Source organism: Condylura cristata, unplaced genomic scaffold (assembly GCF_000260355.1).
Source record: "Condylura cristata isolate star-nosed mole 26May11 unplaced genomic scaffold, ConCri1.0 scaffold00010, whole genome shotgun sequence".
Taxonomy (NCBI): Eukaryota; Metazoa; Chordata; class Mammalia; order Eulipotyphla; family Talpidae; genus Condylura; species Condylura cristata.
Genome location: NW_004567111.1, coordinates 4744402 through 4765855, shown reverse-complemented (window position 1 = coordinate 4765855; position 21454 = coordinate 4744402). Strand labels below are relative to the sequence as shown.

The 21454-nt window shown below is 46.4% G+C and overlaps 1 protein-coding gene across 1 annotated transcript in view; it reads left to right on the top strand.

The window, feature by feature from the left end:
* Positions 1–21454, top strand: part of PCCA (propionyl CoA carboxylase, alpha polypeptide) — a 270962-nt gene that overhangs the window by 206697 nt on the left and 42811 nt on the right. Inside the window, exon 22 of the mRNA XM_012723156.1 lies at positions 9885–9938. Within this exon, the coding sequence (XP_012578610.1) occupies positions 9885–9938 (54 nt within the window). The remainder of the gene's footprint in view (positions 1–9884; positions 9939–21454) is intronic.

Here is a 21454-nt window from a genome sequence, read left to right as displayed (position 1 = left end):
CTTTCCTTTCCCACCAAGTAAATGGGAAGCCTGTCCTATTGCATTCCTCTGGGCTGCTTCACACCTATGCTGGAGAGGATTGAACAGTAGCACCTGTGGGGAGGTGTAGGTAGGGGGAGGCGGAGGCCCTGATTGCCCCTTTCCCAGAGGTCGGACGCTCTCCCCTGGGCTGGTGTCCTTAAGATCGCTGCTCCACTGAGCGCCTCATACCAACACCCCACCCCACCCCACAGTATATCTCTCTCCCTCCAATAGGAGTGGGGGGGGGGCTTAAATCTGGGTTCCACCCACCATTAGCTGTGCGACCTTGAGCAAGGCGTTTCCTTCCCTCTCAGCCTATGAGTTGCCACATGACAAAGTCTGAAAAATTCCACATACTTCATGCTGCTGCCGTGAAGATGACTTATGTCTCTGACTGCACAAAGCCTTACTGTTAGCTGAAGATTCTCATCAGCATTGGTAATTTTATGGGTGGAGGTAGTGATGCAGCTGCTTGAAAGGAGGTTGTATTTCTGAAGTGGAATAACAAAGAACTGGGCACACACACTTGGAAAACTCCTAAAGGTGATCTATTCATCTAATATTTAAACTAGGTTTTCTCCAAAGATCATCATTCAAGAAAAATAAAGTGACAACATTTCATATTTTATTTGCTGGCCACACGCCACTCATTTTCTACTGTTTTCACCGGAAATGTGGAGTCCCATCAGGAATTTTTATGGATAGTTCTTAGTGCTATCATCTGACACCCTAGTAACCTTTCCTTATTTCTTTTGTGAAAAGACACTCTCTGATTTCCAGATTGGCAATTTATAAGGACGTGGAATGAAACCGCATTCTCCAACACTCCCCCGAGACACCCCCCCCCCCCCGTAAACTTTCCTACTGGTTACTGTAGAGGGGAAGAACAGCAGAATTTTATTAGCCATTTTATGTGACTCAGCATATTCACCATGCTAGCATTCCTCCATGAAACAAAAGAAAATCATGAGCGTGATTCCAGAAAGGACACACCCCTGACACGCAAATGACAACACTACAGAAATTTAAGTGACGAACCACTTAAAGTGAAATGTCATTACCAACTGCCGCCCAGGATAATTTGTGCTTAACAGAAAAATGTATATTACTCTGCTCCCACATTTTTTTTTTAAAGATTTATTTATTTGTGCATACAGAACTGGGGTATAGGCCAGAGGCTCAGGGGTGGCGAGAGGCTTCACCAGAGACAGAGTGGGGAGCAGAACAGGCAGACTGACGAAGTACACTGCTGAAGGGAGCAGCGGGCGGGTCAGGAGAGGTCTGCCGCGCCATGTGGTCACCTTCGGGGCAGGCGGGGATCGAACTCATGCGGAAGTGGCTTTGGCTTCTCAGTGCTGTGCTTTAACCCACTGTGCCACCAGGGAGGGCCTGCTCCCACATTTAAATGAAGATTAAATAAAATTTAGTTTCTCAGTCATGCTAGTCATGTTTCAAGTTCTCAGTCAGTAACCACATGGCTGGTGTTACTGGGTCAGGTGACTCATAAATTGGAGTGTTTATGGAAGCAACAAGGCGTATTGGCTTATCCAGTGTTCCCTTGTGCCCGCTGCAGTTTTGATGTTTATAATTTAAAATTAGGAGTTGATAGGTTAGCTCCATTTTCTTTTAAGATTTACTTATTTGTTTATGCATACAGAACTGGGGTACAGGTCAGAGGTGCAGGGGCAGTGAGAGTGGGGAGCGGAACAGGCAGATCGACAAAAGTACACTGCTGGGGGGAGCAGTGGGGTGACAGGAGAGATCTGCTGCGCCGTGTGGGTCAGCTCCCTGACTGGGGATTGAACTCTTGCTGAGGTGGCTACAGCTAGCTTCTCAGTGCTGTGCTTATTAACCCATTGCGCCACCAGGGAGGGCCCGGGTTAGCTCCATTTCTAAGAAAGATGAACTTATCATCTAGTTGACATTTTTTACATCTTAATTTCAAAGTGTATCAAAAATTGGAACCGTTGTTAAAAAGTGGAATGATTTCCTGCCTGTAGCTTATAATTAAAGTGTTGAAACGAAACAAAGGACTTGTGATGTGTGTGTGAGCTTGCTTTCTTCAGGCACCTTCTGAGTGTGGAATGTGCTGGATGCATAGAACTTTTTTTATTATTACTACAGCTATTCATAGTAGTGTGTGAAGCCATTTTTTGTAACCTTGAAAGAGGTTCTTCAATTTCACTTTGACCAACTCAGATAGTTTTCCATTTCTTACAGTGCGTTTGTCTGCTGGGCTTTAATAGACTGTTTCTGATTCGTACTTTACATACTGGATTTTCATTTTGCATAGTCCTGTTTGAACATTTGCAAGCAGTGCAGACTAATTTACTGGCCTGCTTCTTTGTGTGCGTGATTTCTTCTTCCCACCTGCTCACAGCAGGTTGTCCACAGGCCCAAAGAGTAGCTAAATACTCTCGAAAATATCCGTAGATCCTGCTAAAGTCTAGCAATTTCTGCATTTGTGTGTGGGGAAGCTCTTCATGGTGTACCTTGGAGGGCTTTATTTTCTTTTTATTTCTCATATTCTTGCTTACATATTTTCAGGAGGAGATCATTTTATTATAAATAGAGGTGCAAAGCAGATGGCAACACCATTGCATTCTACACTGAGTAGGTCACTGATAGGCAGCTGATGGAACTAACTTTCTATGTTAAAGCAGACAAGGTTGGAATAGTGCACATGAATCTGGTATTTCCTGCAGAAGACCCAACTGATAGATTCCTTGTGAATCAATTGCAGTATCTGTGGACCATGTAACTTATGTGCTCCATGGACTGTGCAGCATCGAATTTTATATTTACATGTCACATCTAATGTAGAGTTTTTGTTTTCTGTTTTTAAAGAAAATGAGATGATTTTCATGTACATTTAAGAAAGAATTAAAATAAGTTCTTTTCTTTTTTTCAGTTTTATAGCTTAAATAGCTCCAAACCTCTGAGAACAAACTTTAGTTTTTATTCTAGTAAATGTAGAGAGATGCTAAAATAAATACTTTAAAATTATTTTGCTAAGAAAATTAGGTGAAACGACTTCCATTTTTGCTTGTACTTTAACAGTTCCTCCCCCAAAAAATGGGCTTGGAAGTAAGCATCTTACGTTTTTAGTCCCCCAAATAAATGTTTTCCACGTTTTTAAGATGTTGCCCCACCGCCAGCCTCAGAATTAATTAGCGGTTATTTTGTACGAGATGCACGTGATTACTCTAGAATCCTCAATGCAGTATGAAACCATCTATTTGGGATGTATAGGATATATAAATATATGACTTAGAATAAGTGGAGGTTGGTGTTTTTTCCTAAAGAAGTAAGAAATGAAAGAGTAATTATTAACCGTCTCCTCTTCACGTTCCTGAAAACATCAATTACAGTTACACATCTTAGGAACAAGCCCACCGTAGAACAGAAATAACTCCTTTCACAACTTTACACAATTTTACAGCTGGAGTGTATTTATAACTATAATTTGAAGTACTGGTTCTGGTACAGGTCTGCCTGCAATTTGAAACGTCGTTGCACAAGTTCAGCCGCTTGCTGGGCCCGGATGGCGGGGGCTTTCTGGTGTGGAGTTGCTTTCCAAAATGTATCCTACAGGGGAAGTATCTTCTGATCCTCCCACCCCCAGCCCATACACCCACACCCGGGCACACTTTTTGCTCCTTTATTATCTCTTAACTAGAAAATTATATTTTGGTGGCTTCCAGGAGAAGAGAATTTTGAGTAGCATAAACACTGATTGTAGTAAACGTGGTAATAATACGGGCTGCTGCAGTGAAGACTGATAAGACAAATCCCGTATTAATGGCCTTTGAAGCCTATTATCAAGTTGGAAATCAGTGAGGGAAAAAGAAAACTATTAGTATCTCTTCCTCTTACTGGCCAATGAGATTACTTTTAAAGGTGAAATTGCCTGATTTTATTATTCTAGAAAGATACAGTGCAAACATCTGATTTACTGACTCGTGACTGCTTTTACTTCGTGTTTGGCTAATTTTGTGTGAATTGGATCCTAACAAATTCTAAGAAAAACTTTGTTAACAATGCCTTTCTTTTTATCAGTTCTTTAATGAAAAAAGTCTACTTTTTTGTAAGTGTTGCAGCAGACCGTCAATGAAAAAAGGAGATTTCATCTGCTGGGGAGATAGGAGATGGAGTAAATCGTTTGGAGACAGTATTTTTTTTTTTTTTTTTTGGAGACAGTATTTTAATAGGGATGGAATATGTGTCATATTTTTAAAAATTTTACCTGTTATCAGCTAACTGGCGGGAGGTCTGTTGTGGCTTGTGTCCCATTCATCATAGGCATTCAGTACTGGTTCTTTGTGGATCCTGAAACCCAAGTGTCGTCATCCTAGGCAGTGGGCAAAGTGTATAATCCTGTGTCCTGTAGAGAAGCCAATTCCAGTTTTTGTTTTTTTTTTTTAAAGATTTATTTTTATTTATGCATACAGAACTGGGTTACAGGCCAGAGGTGAGAGGCTTCACCAGAGACAGAGTGGGGAGCAGAACAGGCAGATGGACGAAGTACACTGCTGAGGGGAGCAGTGGGCGGGTCAGGAGAGGTCTGCCACGCCATGTGGTCACCTCCGGGGCAGGCGGGGATCGAACTCATGTGGAAGCGGCTTTAGATTCTCAGTGCTGTGCTTTAACCCCCTGCGCCACCAGGGAGGGCCCAATTCCAGTTTTAAGTGAAATTTTATTTCCATGTTCTCTATCACCTCAGTCCCTGTTGCTGACTCATGTCAGGTTGTCACCTGCTTGCTCTCCCTCCTCCCCCCTTTTCTCTGCCTCTCTATTTATTATGTATGTATGTATACACATGTATGCCATGTATGCATATTTATCTGTTTTAACTTGAATGCAAAGGGAAGAACAACTTATATTTAGGGTTTACGTATTCATTGACATAATTTGTATTCTTAATCTAAAAGTCTAAGTTTTAAAACCTATCTCCACTCTACCTCTTGCAAAATTGCTTCTGTGGGCCATCAGTCTAACCTTTAGTAAGTAGGGAAATAGATAAATTTTTTAGTTTCTCCTTCATAGACAGTCATGCCAGATTTGATGCGGATAGTGTTCTAGTCTCTGAAGACAGAACAGTGATCAAGACCTGTATTGCAGTAGGGGGCATGTAGATACTAAACATGGAAACACATACAGTGGTCATAACTACTACTGAGATGTTTGATGAAGACTGTAAGACAAGACAGTTGATAGAAAGTGATGAGAGAAGGTAGCTTTAGCAAGAAGTCCACTGTGAGAGGCTATCATTAAGACCTATGAGAAAAGGGGCAGAGTCTGGGGGACAGAAGTCCCAAGTAGAAGGAAGGGCAAGTGTAAAGGCCTGTGACAGGAGCGGTGTGTTGTGTGTGAAGACCAGAAGGAAGGTCAGGTGTTGAGTGTAGTTATGAGAATGGGAAAAAAATAGGTCTAGACCAGATCGTGTAGACTCTCTGTAGGTCAGAGAACTTACTTAACTGCTGCTGTGAAACTTTGGAAGAGTTTTGATAGGATGATATGATGTGATCTCAAGTCACTGTTGTGAGGAGGCTGCACCACAGGGGCCAGTCATGGGGATGGGGAAGTGATTTATAAGACCACCCAGGAAAGAGGTGCTGATGTCTTCAGCTAGGAAGTCACCAAACACGCCCAACTGCCTACTTTTGTATAGCTCACAAGTGGGTGTTTATTTCAGTTTTAAATAGTTGGGAAAAGTTAAAAGAAGAATAATGCTTTGTGATACATGAAATGTGTATGAGAGACAAATCTGTTTTTTCTGTCTGTGCTAACTTTTAGAATTATTGATGATAGGAAGAAACTTAGTACACTACCAGTCAGTGGCTTGAGTTTTCCCTAGTACACCACCAGTCAGTGGCTTGGCCGTGGTAGATTTATTGTGATTTTTAAGAGCTTAGGGCTGGTGCTGAAATTTTTGAGCTCTGCCCTCGGCCACTGTTAGCAAGCACAAAATGTCTCTGGAAATTAGCTGATGCTGCAGAGTTGATGCTGTTTCTTAATGAATCAGCCTGAAATGGCAAGACAACACAGGGCTTACCTGCAAAATTTATACTACAGTGAAGTAATTTTGACAACTGATGTTTGAATCACAAATAATGACACGTCCCAGGCTAAAAAATATTAAAATGAGAAGTGATCTGAAGTTTCAGCAGCGTTTTTCAGGTTGCGCAAGATCAAAAGAAAATTTCCATTTTTTAAAAAAAAAAAAAATGTAACTCCACAATTAAGTGTCTTCCTCCTAACCTTTAATTGAAAGAGATTAAACTGCAGTGTAATGTTAGGCTAAAGGCAAATCTTAAGAGAAGAGTCTCAACAAAATTCTGTAAATATTTTCCAAGCAATTAATTTGCTCAATTAAATCATATGCCTGTGAATTGATGTTGGGACTTGGCAGTACCTGTCTGTGGTGAGAAAAAGCATTTCAAACATGAAATAAGTAAAGTCTTGTTAGAGATCAGCATCAACGGATGCATGCTTGCTATTGGCTTTAATGATAGGGAGCACGGATTTTGAGATGCAGTTAATCAAAATTTTATCCCTCAATAAGAGACTTCCATTCTCATTATTAGTCATTATTCTTGCAAAATAGATTGTGCTTAATATATTACTTTGAAAGTTGTAAAAAAAAAGATTTGTAAAAGTTTGTTATCCTTCTGTTGTACAAATAACTATACTACTATGAGTTACTTGCAGTAGCTTCTGCGCTCACGAAACTAAATTGACTTCCTATATGACCTCTCATAGGAACAGTTTGGCAGCCTTTGGTTTAGACGGGGACTGTTAATAGTGGAGATAGTAAGAATGAACTAATTGGACATATATTTAAGAAGGCAGAAAATTGACAGATGAGTCAGATTCTGAGTGTGAAGGGAGCTCAGAATTAAAGGTGAGCATCCGAGTGAACGATGCTTTTATTTCCTGAGAGGGGAGGCTGGTGAGAGAGGACAGGTCCTGGTTTCGGGAAGCTAGTCAGAAATTCCTTTTGAACTTAGTAGACTGATATGTAAGCGTTGATGTCCAGTTAACAATTTACTGTGAGCTTTAATCTCAGGAAAAATGGTAGTTGAAAAAAATTTGATAGCCATAAGCATGTAAGTTATTTCTGATAGCATGGATCTGTGGACCCTTACACTACATATAAAAATAAACTCAAAATAGATTAAAACTAGTCACAAAAAGACAAATTAGTCCATCAATCCACTTAGCCAGAATGGTCACATTAATGGAAATCGACAGGAGAATGGTGGTTACCAGCATCTAGGGAAAAGCAGGAAAGAGGGTTTAGTTAATGTGTGCAGAGTTTCAGATAGCAAGGTGAAACAATTCTTGTCTGTTTGACAGCAGTGTAAATACACTTAACACTATTGATCTGTACACTTAAAATGGTAAATTTTATGTCTGTTGCCACAAAGAAAAAATCTGTTACTTGAACATGACAAGAGCTGAAGCAATTTTTAAAAAGAATAACAAAGTTGGAAGACTTAGACAACCTGCTTTCAAGACTAACTCTGAAAGAGCCCCATCAAGACAGGGTGGTTGACCGTAGGGAGAGCAGGAATCTAAAAACAGAGCTTAGAAATACATCTGGGTACAATGTTTGATTGGGTTTTGGCAACAGTGCTAAGATATTCAATCAGAAAATTTCTTCTTCTTTTTTTAATATTCATACAGAATTGGGATACAGGCCAGTGATGTGAGGGCAGGGGTGGGAGGATTCACTAGAGACAGAATCGGGACCGGAACAGGCAGATGTGCTGAAACACACTGCGGAGGGGAGCAGCAGGGAGACAGGAGAGGCCTGCTGCACCATGTGGGTCAGCTCCCTGGCCGGGGATTGAACTCGTGCTGCAGTGGCTGTGATAGCTTCGTAGTGCTGCGCTTTTAACCCGTTGTGTCACCAGGGAGGGCCCTCAGCTGGAAATTTTCTTAAACAAATGGTCCTGAAACAACTGAATATCCACTTGGGGAAAAAAAAGAGATCAGTGGCAAGAAGAATCTTTTGCAGTGACAGAAGCCTTCTGTATCTTGATTCTGCTGGGATTTTGTTATTAAAACTATCAAAAATTGTTGACTTCTGCTGAGTGCAGATTTTTACATACAGTTATGTGAAGTTTCTTAAGTGGGTATTGAGTGGGTATTCGATGCATTTAATTTGTTGAACAAGCCCCATCGCTTGTCCTGTAGAATTTTCCATTGTTGGGAGTTAGCTAATTGCAATCCCTGGCTATAGTGTAACATGTTCTCCCCCTTTTCTGCCCAATAAATTCTTACTTGGGTCTAGTGGTTCAGTCAGGGTGAGGTGCCGCTACCTTGGGCCAGACTGAGTCGTTAGGTGGTGTGGTGTGTCCTGAGAGGCAGGCCTGTCCAGCCGTCCTCTAACTGTGATGGTCTGCCTTTGCTGCTGGATCTTCTATTACCTGGATTCATTCTTTTTTTTTAAAAGATTTATTTATTTGTGCATACAGAACTGGGGTACAGGCCAGAGGCTCAGGGGTGGCGAAAGACTTCACCAGAGACAGAGTGGGGAACAAAACAGGCAGATCGACGAAGTACACTGCTGAGGGGAGCAGCAGGCGGGTCAGGAGAGGTCTGCCACGCCATGTGGTCACCTCCGGGGCTGGTAGGGATTGAACTCATGCAGAAGCGGCTTTAGCTTCTTAGTGCTGTGCTTTAACCCGCTGCGCCACCAGGGAGGGCCCTGGATTCATTCTTTAAAGAGAAATTCTACTTCAGCTACTTCTTGGGATGTCGGAAGGACCGTTTGCATAGAAAAGGAGACAAACGCTTTTCTTTATGGTTCTCAAAATAGAGTTGGTTTTTTATCATTCTTGAAAAGTGACCAAATGAGGGTGTTTTGGTTTTTATCTGTTTTGAATTTTAGACTTCAACTCAATTGATAGCTTTATTCTGTTGGAGTTCTCATCCTTACTGTTGGTCAGAGTTCCTTTAAGTTGGCCCCTGAGTCCTTTCACAGTCTTTGATAACTCCCTTGCTTTCTGATGTGACAAGACAGAGCAACCTCATTTCTGTCCGAGACCCAGAATCAGCCATTTTCCCAAGAAGCATTGAGGAGCAAATGGTATTTATAGAAAACCACTGGGGTGCTGGGTATGTTTGATGCCACGAGGCCTTTTCAGCATTTCTGCGGCAGATTCAGAAAGTGTGTCACCACTGCTGTCTCTCCAGAATCCAGTAACCACACTTTGCCATCATAAGTTTCTCTGAAGAACTTGGCAATTAGGATGTGTCCTTTTTTGGTAGGACATACCGAAGTGTCTGTACATCTTCATCCTTTTGTTCTTTAATTGAAGTCCAGGTTTTACCTTCCCCCAATTCTTTAGATCATCAAAAAATTCTTCTAGTCCTTTCCTTGGTAAAGCGTTGTATAGTAATATATGCTGGTGGAAAGATGTAACTTACTGATTTTAAGGTAGCAATGTAAGAAGAAACCTGCCACCTGTATCTGACCCAATGGGTTTTTAACAACCTGGACACTTTCTGGGTGACTGAGAGTCTTCTACCAAGAACATTAGACCGTACTGTTTACTTCCTGTCTCTATGAATTTGCCTGCTCCTGACATTTCATATTAAATGGGATCATTTAACATGTGGGCCTTTGTGACTGACTTCCATGTAGTATGCGTTGGCAAATTCCTTTTTACGGCTAAGTAATATTCCTTTATGACTACGAATGTGCCATAGTTGTATATTCATTCATTCATTCATTCATTGTGGATGGACATTTGGGATATTTGGCCTTGGGGAATATTGCTGCCTTGAAAATTCATGCACATATTTTGGTGTGGATTATGCATTCATTTTACCTTTTTTTTTTTTTTCCCCAGTGTCTTTCCCGAGAAGCAGGTGGAAGCATGAACATTCAGTTTCTTGGTACAGTGGTAAGTAAGAAAGAATGACTACTTTATTCTCTTTATTTACAGAGAAAAAAGGCAAAGGCCTGCTTTAGCCTCATGTTTGAATCTGTTTTCATGATGGTTTTATTTTGCTATTAAATGAGAAATTTTTGTATGAGAAAAGGGTTCTTTACTATGTTAGAGAAATTTCCACGATAGAATAATTTTAGTTTCTTCTTAATACCAAAGATAATAGTCTTTAAAAAAATGTATGTGTGGTTTGTTGAGTGTTTTAAGAACTTTTTTCAACCGGAGATTTTCTCTCTGTTCTTACAAGAAAAATAAGAACATGTTATATAATGATGTTTTTGAAAAGCATGAGCTTGATTTTTTTTTTTTTAAAGATTTACAAGATTTATTTATTTGTACAGAACTGGGGTACAGGCCAGAGATGCGGAGGGTGAAAGGATTCACCAGAGACAGAGTGGGGAGCAGAACAGGCAGATCGACGAAGTCCACTGCTGAGGGGAGCAGCGGGCGGGTCAGGAGAGGTCTGCCGCGCCATGTGGTCACCTCCAGGACAGGCGGGGATCGAATTCATGCTGAAGTGGCTTTAGCTTCTCAGTGCAGTGCTTTAACCCGCTGCACCACCAGGGAGGGCCAGAGCTTGATTTTTTAATTAGTTTTTTTAATTTTCCTTCTAGCTTTCCTTTTTAGTTCTTTCAGACCTATGTTTATAATGAAATTGAATCATAATTCTATGTCTTAGTTTTTTCCACTTAAGATCTTATTAATTTTTTTCCATATTGATGTAAAACATTTGTAAGCATCATTTTTAACGGAGGTATAGTTAACATTCTGGTGAGGAGATTTATTATGGTTTATTTATCCATGATGAATCTCACTCTTAGTCCTTGGGGTACTAGTGAAGAACCTCGTGCGTTCTATATTTTTGATATTTGGGTTATTTTTAAACATGGGCAGGATTTTAAAAAATACATATAAGATGCATTTCTTCATCAGTAAAGTCAACACCATGAATCATTAATGGTGCCTTTCAGTACAAAGCCACCCCCATGTGTTCTACTACTTTGTGCTCTGTCTGTAATTTAGCTGTAATTTTCAGAGGTATTTAACTCTAGCTGGTGAAAAAAGATTTACTTAATATTCATTGTTGTTTATACTTACAAGTTTATAATTATATTAGTGATAATAGTTACTTTAATTTTCAAAAAAACTGTTGAAAAGGTAAGTTACTGTTTTAATTAGCATCTCTGTTTATTGCTATTGTATTTGGATGTGTTCACGTGCTAGGTGTCATTTCTAATCTGGGAGCTGTATGCCTGTCCCTGTGCTGCGCACTGGGTGTTTCCGAGGGCTGAGAGAGCTTCAGGAAACTGTCAGGACAGGCCTGTGGCTTGGGTCCAGTGGAGAGATGTTGCAGCCACTGAGGCAGCTTCACTGTCCGTGAGTGCGTTTATCCAGACCTGTGCAGTGTCTTGTGCACTGGGACAGGAGGCTCGCACAGTGGGGACATAGGTTACAGTTAGGTACGTCCTCTCCTGAGATGTGCGCTTACTCTTATTTTTCTGATTAATAGTATTCTATGCTTATTTTTAAAAAATTAAGCCCGGCAATGTATATCATAAAATGATTAGAATTCTCAGAGAAACCACCGCCAGTATGTGTACGTATGTGTGTGTGTCCCTGTGTCTGTGTTCGTGCATGCATCTATTTAGAGAGACAGACGGGAAGGCCAGTGCAGGCCAGTGAAGAGAAAGCTTGTTACTGTACGTGACTGGTTCATGGATTTGTGGCAGTAAATACTGAATCTACAGGGTGGACCAGGGAAGAGTCAGTGCAAGTCCAGAGTGTGCATGCAGAACTCTGGGCCTTCTTTTCTGCCAACTGATTAGACGAGACTCACCGACTTTAGGGTAGTCTTAACTAAAGGCTGCTCATTTGAATGTTAAATTCATCTAAAAATAGGGGGCCTCCGTGGTGGCACAGGCGTTAACCCTATCAAGCTGTCGCCAGCCACAGAGCACGGGTTTGATCCCCGGCCAGGGAACTGATCCCCATGGCGAAGCAGACCTCTCCTGTCCCCCCGCTGCTCTGCTCAGCAGTGTATTTCAGTACATCCACCTGTTCTGCTCCCCAGCCTGTCTCTGGCGAATCCTCTCATGGCCCCCGCACCTCTATCCTCCACCCTAGCTCTTGTACGCATAGATAAATAGATAAAAATAAATCTTAAAAAAAAATCATCTAAAAATGTCTTCATAGGGCATCTAGAATAATAATCAGGTATCTGGGCCTCGACAAACTGACACACAAATTCGCCTTAGTAGATGTGAACCTCTTGTCCCCTAAAGATAGGAGTCCTGTCACCACACTCTTCCTGAAATAGAATGGCTCACCGTCTCATGCACCATCAGCGGTCTCTCCGAGTCGGTGCTTAAGGCCCGTCGTTCTTTTTAATGGCACCGAGAATCACGTGCGGGTATTTCTCTCGTTCTGTGCTGTGTGAGCAGGAAAGGGCATTTCTGCCACCTCTGCCCCCGGGTGGCTCTCCTGGGGCTTTAACAGGTGATTCTCAACAGTCATGTATTATAGGAAACTGAGCTCCTGATAGACGCCACAGAAAAACAAAAATATTTCTTCAGTAATTTTTCCTGTCTTGGAAGATGGGCCCCACCTTGTTCCGCTGGTTCCTCTCCTGCCGCTCCTCCTGTACAGGACGAGCGAAATGGCGTGTGGAGAGGTGACTGCTGTGGCTCTGACTCGGAAGCGCTTGCTTGACTTGGGTGTAGCGGCTCCTTCAGCACTGCCCCTTGACAGCGGTCATCGGTGCTGATGGGGAAGTTAGAACTCTGGGGCTTCCTGGGGCCGCCAGCACCAGTGCCCGCGCTGGCTGGCCTCCAGCAGGAGACCAGAGATCTGAAGTGCAGGGTGTGGGCAGCGTTGGCTCCTGGGGACGTCATGCCTTGCTCTTAGCTTCCAGGCGCTTCGGGCCACACTGGTTGTTCTTGACCCGCCAGCTCTACCCCTCCGTTCTCTGCGTCCATCCTCACATGACTCTGCCCTGTGCCTGTGTGTTTTCATTCACGGGAGCCCCAGGCCCCAGGGGTTGGATTTAGGGCTCACCTTTATATGCCTAGACCACATCTTAACTAATGTCATGTACAGAGAGCCTGTCTCCAAGTAAGGCTCATTTGGAAATCCCCAGTGAAAGCGAGCTGCGAGGATGACACCGTTAGACCAGTGCATATGCTTGAGGGCGTGAAAACATATTTGGGGTGTAGGGAAAGCTTGAAGAGCAGCTCAGGCGGTTTACCTGAAAGCAGAATGTGCCATGTCCTCCACAAACAGCCGTGTCGGGCTAATCCTAAATAGAGCACCACCATATGTCCTTCCAAGTATTTTCATAACGGTTACCATCACCCATGTCCTGCCTAGCCAAGCAACTGAAAGATTGGTGAGAGTGTACCTCATTTTCAGAAAAAAATGCGAGCACGGAGAGAGTACTAAGAATTGGGGGGACCAGGATGCACAACCAGGTCTCTTGGCTTTCCATGGCGCCATCAGAGGGCCTTGCAAGCATCGTTTTGCTGAGCAGTTCTCGCAGTAACACCTCAGGCAGCTATGACAGAGACTAGACTGACAGGCGTAAAAAAGAGACACTTCTGAGTCTCTTTCTCAGAGTTTTGAGGCTGAGCAGTTAAAGATTGAGGCACCAGCTGGGCCCTTGTCCTGCCCTGTGGCTGTAGCCTCCAAAAGGAGAGAAGCCAGAGGGAGCGAGAGGGAGGGAGGGAGGGGCGGGGGAGGGAGGAAGGGGAAGATGGAGGCCTTACAAGCTTACTGCCGCCATCATCAGGCCCCTCCATGAGACCTCGAGAACCTGTCTGAACCTGTTTCCCCAAGACCCCAGCCCCTCAAGCTGTAACACAGGCATTTAGTCCATCACACACACTTAGCTGGTAAGCTACTTTCTAGCATGTTCCTAGGCTCTCTGGGTCTATCGCAAATGGAAGTTGTCCGCATTCTGTTCGTTTGTGTGGCTATTTTTGGTGAAGCTGTGAGTTTGTGAGCATCAGACAGTACGGGGCACAAAGAAATAGAAGAGGCCCTTAACCAGAATTTCCTATTTGACCTTTGTGTCACAATAAAGATGAAAATTTTATTACTCCTTGAGAAGACAGAAGTCCGTTCCCAGTTTTGGTACTGTGTTCGTTATTTATATTTAGTTTTTAAAGTACCACAATATTAAGGCAAACGTAACTCAGCAACACTGCATTTTTCTTTCTTGTAAAGACAATGCATGTTGCCCAAAAGAGGAAATAAGCTTCGACTGTACCCAACAGCTTCTTCATAGCTGTGCAGCTGGCGTTCACCCAAGGACTCTCGAGGAACTATCAAATTATATGTCTTTGATGCTTAGCCAGAGATCTTAATGAAACCAAATCATACTGAAGTTCTTAAACTAATTTAAATCTCAAATTGTACATTTTAAATTAAGTTTTTATTGATAATAAATATACTTTATTTCTTATTAGCCTTGAAAGCTTGAGTGATAATATCAGTGGAATAAACATGTTTTACAAAGATTTACCATTAAGAGTGATATTAATATGACCCTCGATGCACGAGCACAATTAGATTTCAGAGTAAGCATTTACGAAGTAACAGCGATTAATGACAACCATCGAAAACAATTTTGAACTCCATCAGTTTAACTCAGGAGGGTAAACTTAATATGATAATTCATCTAGTTGAATGGTATCAGCTTAGCAGGAAAGTATGTAAATATGTGACCCTCACCTAGCTTCTAAATGGATGCTGTGCTGATAGATTTATCAGTTCCATTAAAGAACTTTGGGGAACTTTGGAATTTCAGCAATTGTTCCCTTGGAGGCTGAAAACCCAACCTGATCTCATACTGGGACCATTCTGGTCTGCATATTTCCATAATTTGCCTTCGCTACTAATATGACAGCAAGACACAAGTAACTGTTTCTAATAATATCAGATGGAGTTGTGGAGGACAGCATTTTAATGCAGTAAAGGCTTCCCCGTGGGGCTGTTATTGCTACTATAGAACAGCAGACACACGGTTGCCACTGTAGTCTCTTAATTGATTCGTTTAATTAGCAAGAGCTGAAGCTTAGGCTGTATCTTGTCATCTGATATCATAGGGCTCAAGAATCGCCTCCTTCTCACTTATAGATAGATCAGCACCGCTGGGAACTGCTACATCTTCTGAAAACTCACTTAAGGATATGGAATTTTAATAGAGTAAACTCCCATTTGTTTAAAATCGAAATTATCGGAAAATGAAAAGAAATGAGATGTGTTATCCTTGGTTTTTCTCTGTTCGGTGTTCTTTTGTGAAGTAAATGTCATGCATTTTGGTTATAATGGTTTCCCGAGCTTAGACTTCCGGAGAACTCCTCCGTCTTCCAGACTTCACAAGTCAGTGAGCAGTCAGTCCCTCGCTCATCTGCTTAGTTACCCCTTCCTGCCTCCTTACCGCACCCCTCTCTGCGTGAGTTGGTTTTCAGGACCACAGGGTCGCTTGCACAACTCCACGGCCCAGCCTGCCTTCCCAGCTCGGGGGCTGCTGGCTTAGGTCTTTCCTCTTGGGCTCACCTCCCAGCAGGCCGCTGGCCGAACTGTGCCTGGGCACTTGCCCACCCAGCCCGGCTTCGCTGGCCCCTACTTCCCGGGTGGAGTTGGCGGGTGTCTGGCAGACCCCAACGCTCCCTCCAGGTGGCCCCACCACCCCCGCACAGAAGACTTTATGCCCACAGGGTCAGTTCTACTTAATCCTCACCCATCCCCATCCAGCCATTGAAGGGGGGCAGTGGCCACGGGCCAGATGTTTGGTGGAGGGCTGATGAACACAAATTTATTAAGAAAAAGTAATAGCGCTCCATCTTGCATGTTCCCCAAAGAGGCACCATTCCAGCCAACTGTGGACAAAACAGGATTTTATGAAAGGCACTTAAAAAATGACATTTTCTAAATGTAATCTTCATCGTGAACACCATTGCTGTAGTGTGTTTTCTGTGTACTGGGTAACCAACCTAAGAGCAAGTTGTTGGCATATAATTAAATTTGCTTTCCGGTCCTCTGAAGTTGGGATATTATATGAAAGTGCGATTAAGATCCCATTGCCCTGATGCATTTTGGATAAAAACTTAAGACGAGATGGACTGCCTGTTCCCTTCCTGCCGAGAAGTGCGCTGGGCGGTTGTGCTGGTTTCTGCTCTTACATCCTGGGTTGGGTTACAGTCAGGACTGACAGACATGGGGGCCCGTGTGGGCGGGCCAAGGTGGGTGATAGGGATCTGCTAGCTTCACTCTTTTTCTTAGTCTGCTACAAAGGCTGTTTGTATCCGTGAGGCGTAACCCACGGCCTTGCTCTCTGAGTAAGAAAGTGTGCTTCCTGTCTCACTAGGCACTGTGCTTTACAGAGCAGAAGGCCTAGTGTTTGTGCGGTTCGTGTTGTCAGCCCCCGACACCGAGTGCCCATCTGTGATGAGCCTGCCCGTGCCCGGGGAGGAGACACCCTGCCTGTGGGGAGCCCACTGTCAGCTGAGGAAACAGGAAGGGGAGCACTGACTCAGTGCAATGCGCCGTGTCGAGCGGTCTAGACTTGGAAAAGGGAATGGAGGAATCTTGAAAGCTCCCCAGGGGTACAGAGACCAAGTGAAGGCTCTGGATCAATAGAATATGCTAATAGGGAAAGGCATTTCATTTTTTAGAAAAAGATTTATTTATTTTTTGCATAGAAGAACTGGGGTACAGGCTAGAGGTGTGGGGGATGGGTGAGCAGATTCACCAGAGACAGAGTGGGGAGCAGAACAGCCAACTCGGCTGAAATCCACTGCGGAGGGGAGCAGCACGGAGACAGGAGAGGTCTGCTGCGCCACGTGGGTCACCTCCCTGGCTGGGGATCGAGCTCATGCTGCAGTGGCAGGGGTAGCTGCAGAGTGCTGCATTTTAACCCCTTGCGCCACCAGGGAGGGCCAGGGAAAGACATTCCAGACAGAGGGAGCAGCGTTTGCAAATGCCCTGAGTCTGCTTGTTCAGAAACTGTGTTGTGGTGCCAGTGGAGAAGGCACAGAGGCACAGAGAGGCCCAGGGCCTGAGGAAGAATGGCGGATTAGTGAGGCTGGCAGGCAGGCGGCAAAGGTCTCTGGGGGAGAGAATGGCAGGAGCTAGATGATGCAGGACTGCCGAGGAGGCCGTGGTATATGGAGGGGCTTTAAAAAGTCACACTGAGGTGTGTTTTGTATTGTTTTTATTTAAAAAGGAACTTTCAGGAGAAGGCTAGTAAACAAGAGCCCAAATGGAGAAAAGGTGAAAGAGATGTTGGCCTTGTATTTGGATTGTTTTAACTTTAAAACACCAGAGAGACAGTTATGACGTCACAGAAATGTCTAGTTTGGAGAGCAGGAAAAAAATTAGGAGCGAGTGTGTAAATTGGCGCTCGGTGGGCCTTGTGTGGGAGAGAGCTGAAGCCCTGCAGTGGATGAGATTGCCCAAGGGGGTGGGGAGGAAGGAGTTGGGGGCCCCGGGGGGGGGCGCCCAGAACTTGCCCCTGGGAAATGGCCCCATCTAAAGGGGGGAGGGGTGCCTGGCCTCTCTAACAAAATCATTAAAAAAGTAACTGTTGTCCGCATTGCATGTGGCCATTGGAAGCCAATTTAGTCTACCCCTGTCACGATTTCATAGTATCCTAGGGTGTCTCTAATTATTTCAGAGTATCTCAAAATTATGCTGCCATCAGCTAACGAGCCTCAAAACACAATTAATTTTTTAAAAAGATTTATTTATTTATGTTTACAGAACGGGGGTACAGGCCAGGGTGTGGTGGGTGAGTGAGAGGATTCACCAGAGACAGAGCGGGGAGCAGAACATCAGACAGACTGAAACACACTGCTGAGAGGAGCAGCAGGCAGGTCAGGAGAGGTCTGCCGCGCCATGTGGGTCACTCCCTGGCCGGGGGATCAAACTCGTGCTGCAGTGACTTTGGAGAGCTGCATAGTGTGGTGCTTTAACCCGGTGGGCCACCAGGGAGAGCCTGTAAAATTAGTTTTAATGAATAACACAGTGCCTTTCATCTGTGTGATGCTTTAAGGCTTTAGAATGCTTGTTCGGTAAATAAGCTGACAGCAGCCTAAGGTTAGCTGTGAAAACGAGGTGCACAGCACTCTCTGGAATGCACTCGCATTTCCTGAGCTGGATACTCACAAACGCCCACAAGCCCACCAGCCTCCTGGACGTTGGGGAGCAGCGGGGTGGGGGCGGGAACACGAGGAGAGGCTGACTCCTGCGCTGAGTCTTGGACCTGCTGCCCCGGCCTTGGGAACTTGGGCCCGTCGCCTCACTCCTCTGGGCCTGTTTTCTTAGGAGCAGAATAGCAGCCTGTAGAGGAGCGGCAGGGGCGACTAGGAAAATGCGCGTCGGACGCCTGAAAGCGGCAGGGCCTTGCCACTCGGTCGCGCCGCTATTCTCACAGCCCCGAATACGGACGACCCCCTCTTCCGTCTCGCTTACTCGCCCGCAGACACGCTGTCGCCAGCGTGGTAATCACCGCCAGCTCGCGTGGCGCTCAGTCCGCAGGAAGCGCAGCGGGAAAGTCTCTTGTGTCGGAAAGGCTGATTTTTGTTCCCGTGACAGCCACGAGCTCCTCTCTCGACTCGGAACAGCTGCGCGTGGCGCAGGAGGCTTCAGACTCGCCACTTCCCCAAGGCGAAAGGGCGCGCCCGAGCAGCCCTGGCGGAGGCGCCGGTGCCTGGGTCCGCAAGGGCGAATGTTCTGGTGGAGGGTGTGTATGGTGGTGCCCGGGTGTCTGAGGCCTGTGTGCACTGTGCTGATCGTGCTGACTCTGGGCACTCGGATTGCTGCTGTGTAACCAAGGAAAAGCGCACACACACACACACACACACACCCAGGCTCTGCTCCCAGCAAAACACACACACACACAGGCTCTACACACACATACACACCACACAAACACACGCACACACACACACACCCAGGCTCTGCTCCCAGCGAAACACACACACACACGGCTCTACACACAAACACACACCCCCAAGCTCTGCTCCCAGTGAAACACACACACACACCCAGGCTCTGCTCCCAGCAAAACACACACACACACAGGCTCTACACACACACCACACCACACAAACACACACACACGCACACACACACACCCAGGCTCTGCTCCCAACGAAACACACATACACACACAGGCTCTACACACACACACACACACACCCCACACCACACACACACACACAGGCTCTACACACACACACAGGCTCTACACACACACACACACACACACACACACATACCCAGGCTCTGCTCCCAGCGAAGCTGTCCCCTTGGCTGAGGGAGACTTCGCTGAAGTCCCCTTAAATACACCAGGACTGGGATTTGGAATATGTTTTGAACCCTAATGCAGAACTGTAGAACTAGTGTCTGCTGTAGGAAATGTGTACCAAAGACACCCTGGCGAAGCTGTGAGTCACGCACAAGGACCATGTTCTGGATGCTTCTTAGGACACGCAGAGGGTGGGGCCCGTGTTCGCGGATTGTTGAGCTGGTTCGACTAGTACAGACGTTCATGACACAAGCTTTTTAACGGGTGGCATGCAGGACCTAAAGCATCTTTAAATCCACAGATTCTGCAAGTGTGTATGTCAAGTTCACTTGTTTATTTCAGGGTTTTTAAATTTTCTCTGAATTATTTCAAGTCTCAAACCCAATGGGCAGTGGTATATATATATATATATACACATACATTTCTTTTTTTGGCTGAGTGTGCGATACCTTGACCTTGGCCGTCCTGACTTTGTGACCGGAGAGTTCTTTGTTGTAGGACACTGCTCTGTGCCTTACGGGACGGCCCCTCTGGCCCTCCCCACGGGGTCCCAGAACCTCTCCCCAGAGAGACCCAACAGCACCCGCCTTCGTCTCCAGACTTTGCTGCAGGGGCCAGGACACAGCTACGCCTGAGCCACCAGTCTGGGCTACGAACCAGTTGGGGCTTCGGGACTCCCTCTCCCACTTCGCTCATGAGCGCACAATTCCAGACCGCAGCCCCCAGGCTGCTGTCCCGTGCCCAAGCCCGGCGCTCACAGAGCCTCACCGCACCCCGAGCCGTGCAGGCGCCTTCTGAAGGGGCAGTGGCCACCCTTCCTGGGCCTCAGCTCCCAGGGGCTCGGAACACGTTCTGCTGTTGTTGGTCCCGTGTGGGGGGGGGAGGTCTCTCCTCTGTCTTCCCAAGTTGCATCACATACCGGACAGCGGTCGGTGACAGCAGAGACTCGCGCCTGTGTGGCTGGACTCTGGGACGTGGCGCCTTCCTGCCCTGCCCCCTGACCCGTCCCTGTTCGTGCCCAACGCCGCACAGCCCTAGTCAGGGCCGGGCAGACAGCACCCCGCCCCTCGGGGCTGCTCTTCCTCCCTCCCTTCCATTTTGTCCATGATCCTCCGGGCTTTTAGCAAGCTTCTCCTCCCAGGGGCACCTGTGAGGTGCTCTCCTGTGCTTTCGCAGCTGGCGTGGGGCTGCACAGCTCTCTGCCGCCCCGTGGCGCCACCCCGAATGCCTGGGGCTGCGGCAGGAGCCAGAGGCCACGCCGCACGGGTTCCTGAGAGGCGGCTCTCCGGAGCGAGCTGCGGCATGCTTGGTCGGGTGTGAGTTCTCAGGCTCGTGGGGGACGCTGAGGCAATTGCTGAGGTACCCGTGTTAATGACCCCGGGTGATTACCAGCCTCGGACGGGCACGCAGCCAAGGGCCCTGTCTGAAATCGAGCCCCTGCCGAGGCAAGGGCAGGACAGCCGGTGCCGCGGCCGCCCGGGCACCCCAGGGTGTGCGTGCCCTAGGCGCGCCCCCTCTCCCGCCCAGGGGCTCAGCGAACCACCCTTCAGAACGGGCGGCCTCGGAACACCGCTCACCCCGAAGCCGGGCCGTTCGCCTGCCGCCTCCTTGAGCCTTGTAGCGGGGGCGCGAGCCGCAGGCCCCGCCAGACAGGGACGAGCGTGCTGGCGGCCACGGCCCCTCACCCGGGGCTTCTGCAAGGCCCCTCAGCTGTGTCCCTAGAGGAGCCGCCCTCCTGGTGTCTGAGGAGGAGGAGCCCATGGGGAGACCCAGGGGCCGTAGCCGGGTTGTGAGCGCGCCTGGGTGGGGCGTGGGGGCATCCCGACCTGCTGAGTCCTTTAATGTTGCCACCTCTGTGCACGCACAGAAATCGGAGGGCCCCAGAGACTGAGCTCGAGGGCTCCGCTGCCGCTGCCAGTTGCCACGTAGGTCCCCAGGGGCCGTGCGCCACCCCTCCCTCCCGAGGCCGCCAGGTGAGTGACTCTAAAGGTGCGAGGGTGACCTCTGTTTGTTCTGTGTCTTTACAAAAGTAATGATCCAAGTGACTATTTATACACCGAAGAGATGAAAGGTGCAGTTCGGCATGTCGAGGACTGGCTCCCTGTCCTCGGAGTCGGGAGCGGCTGCGCGCGTGTGCTGTGAGAGCGTGCTCGCCCCCGCC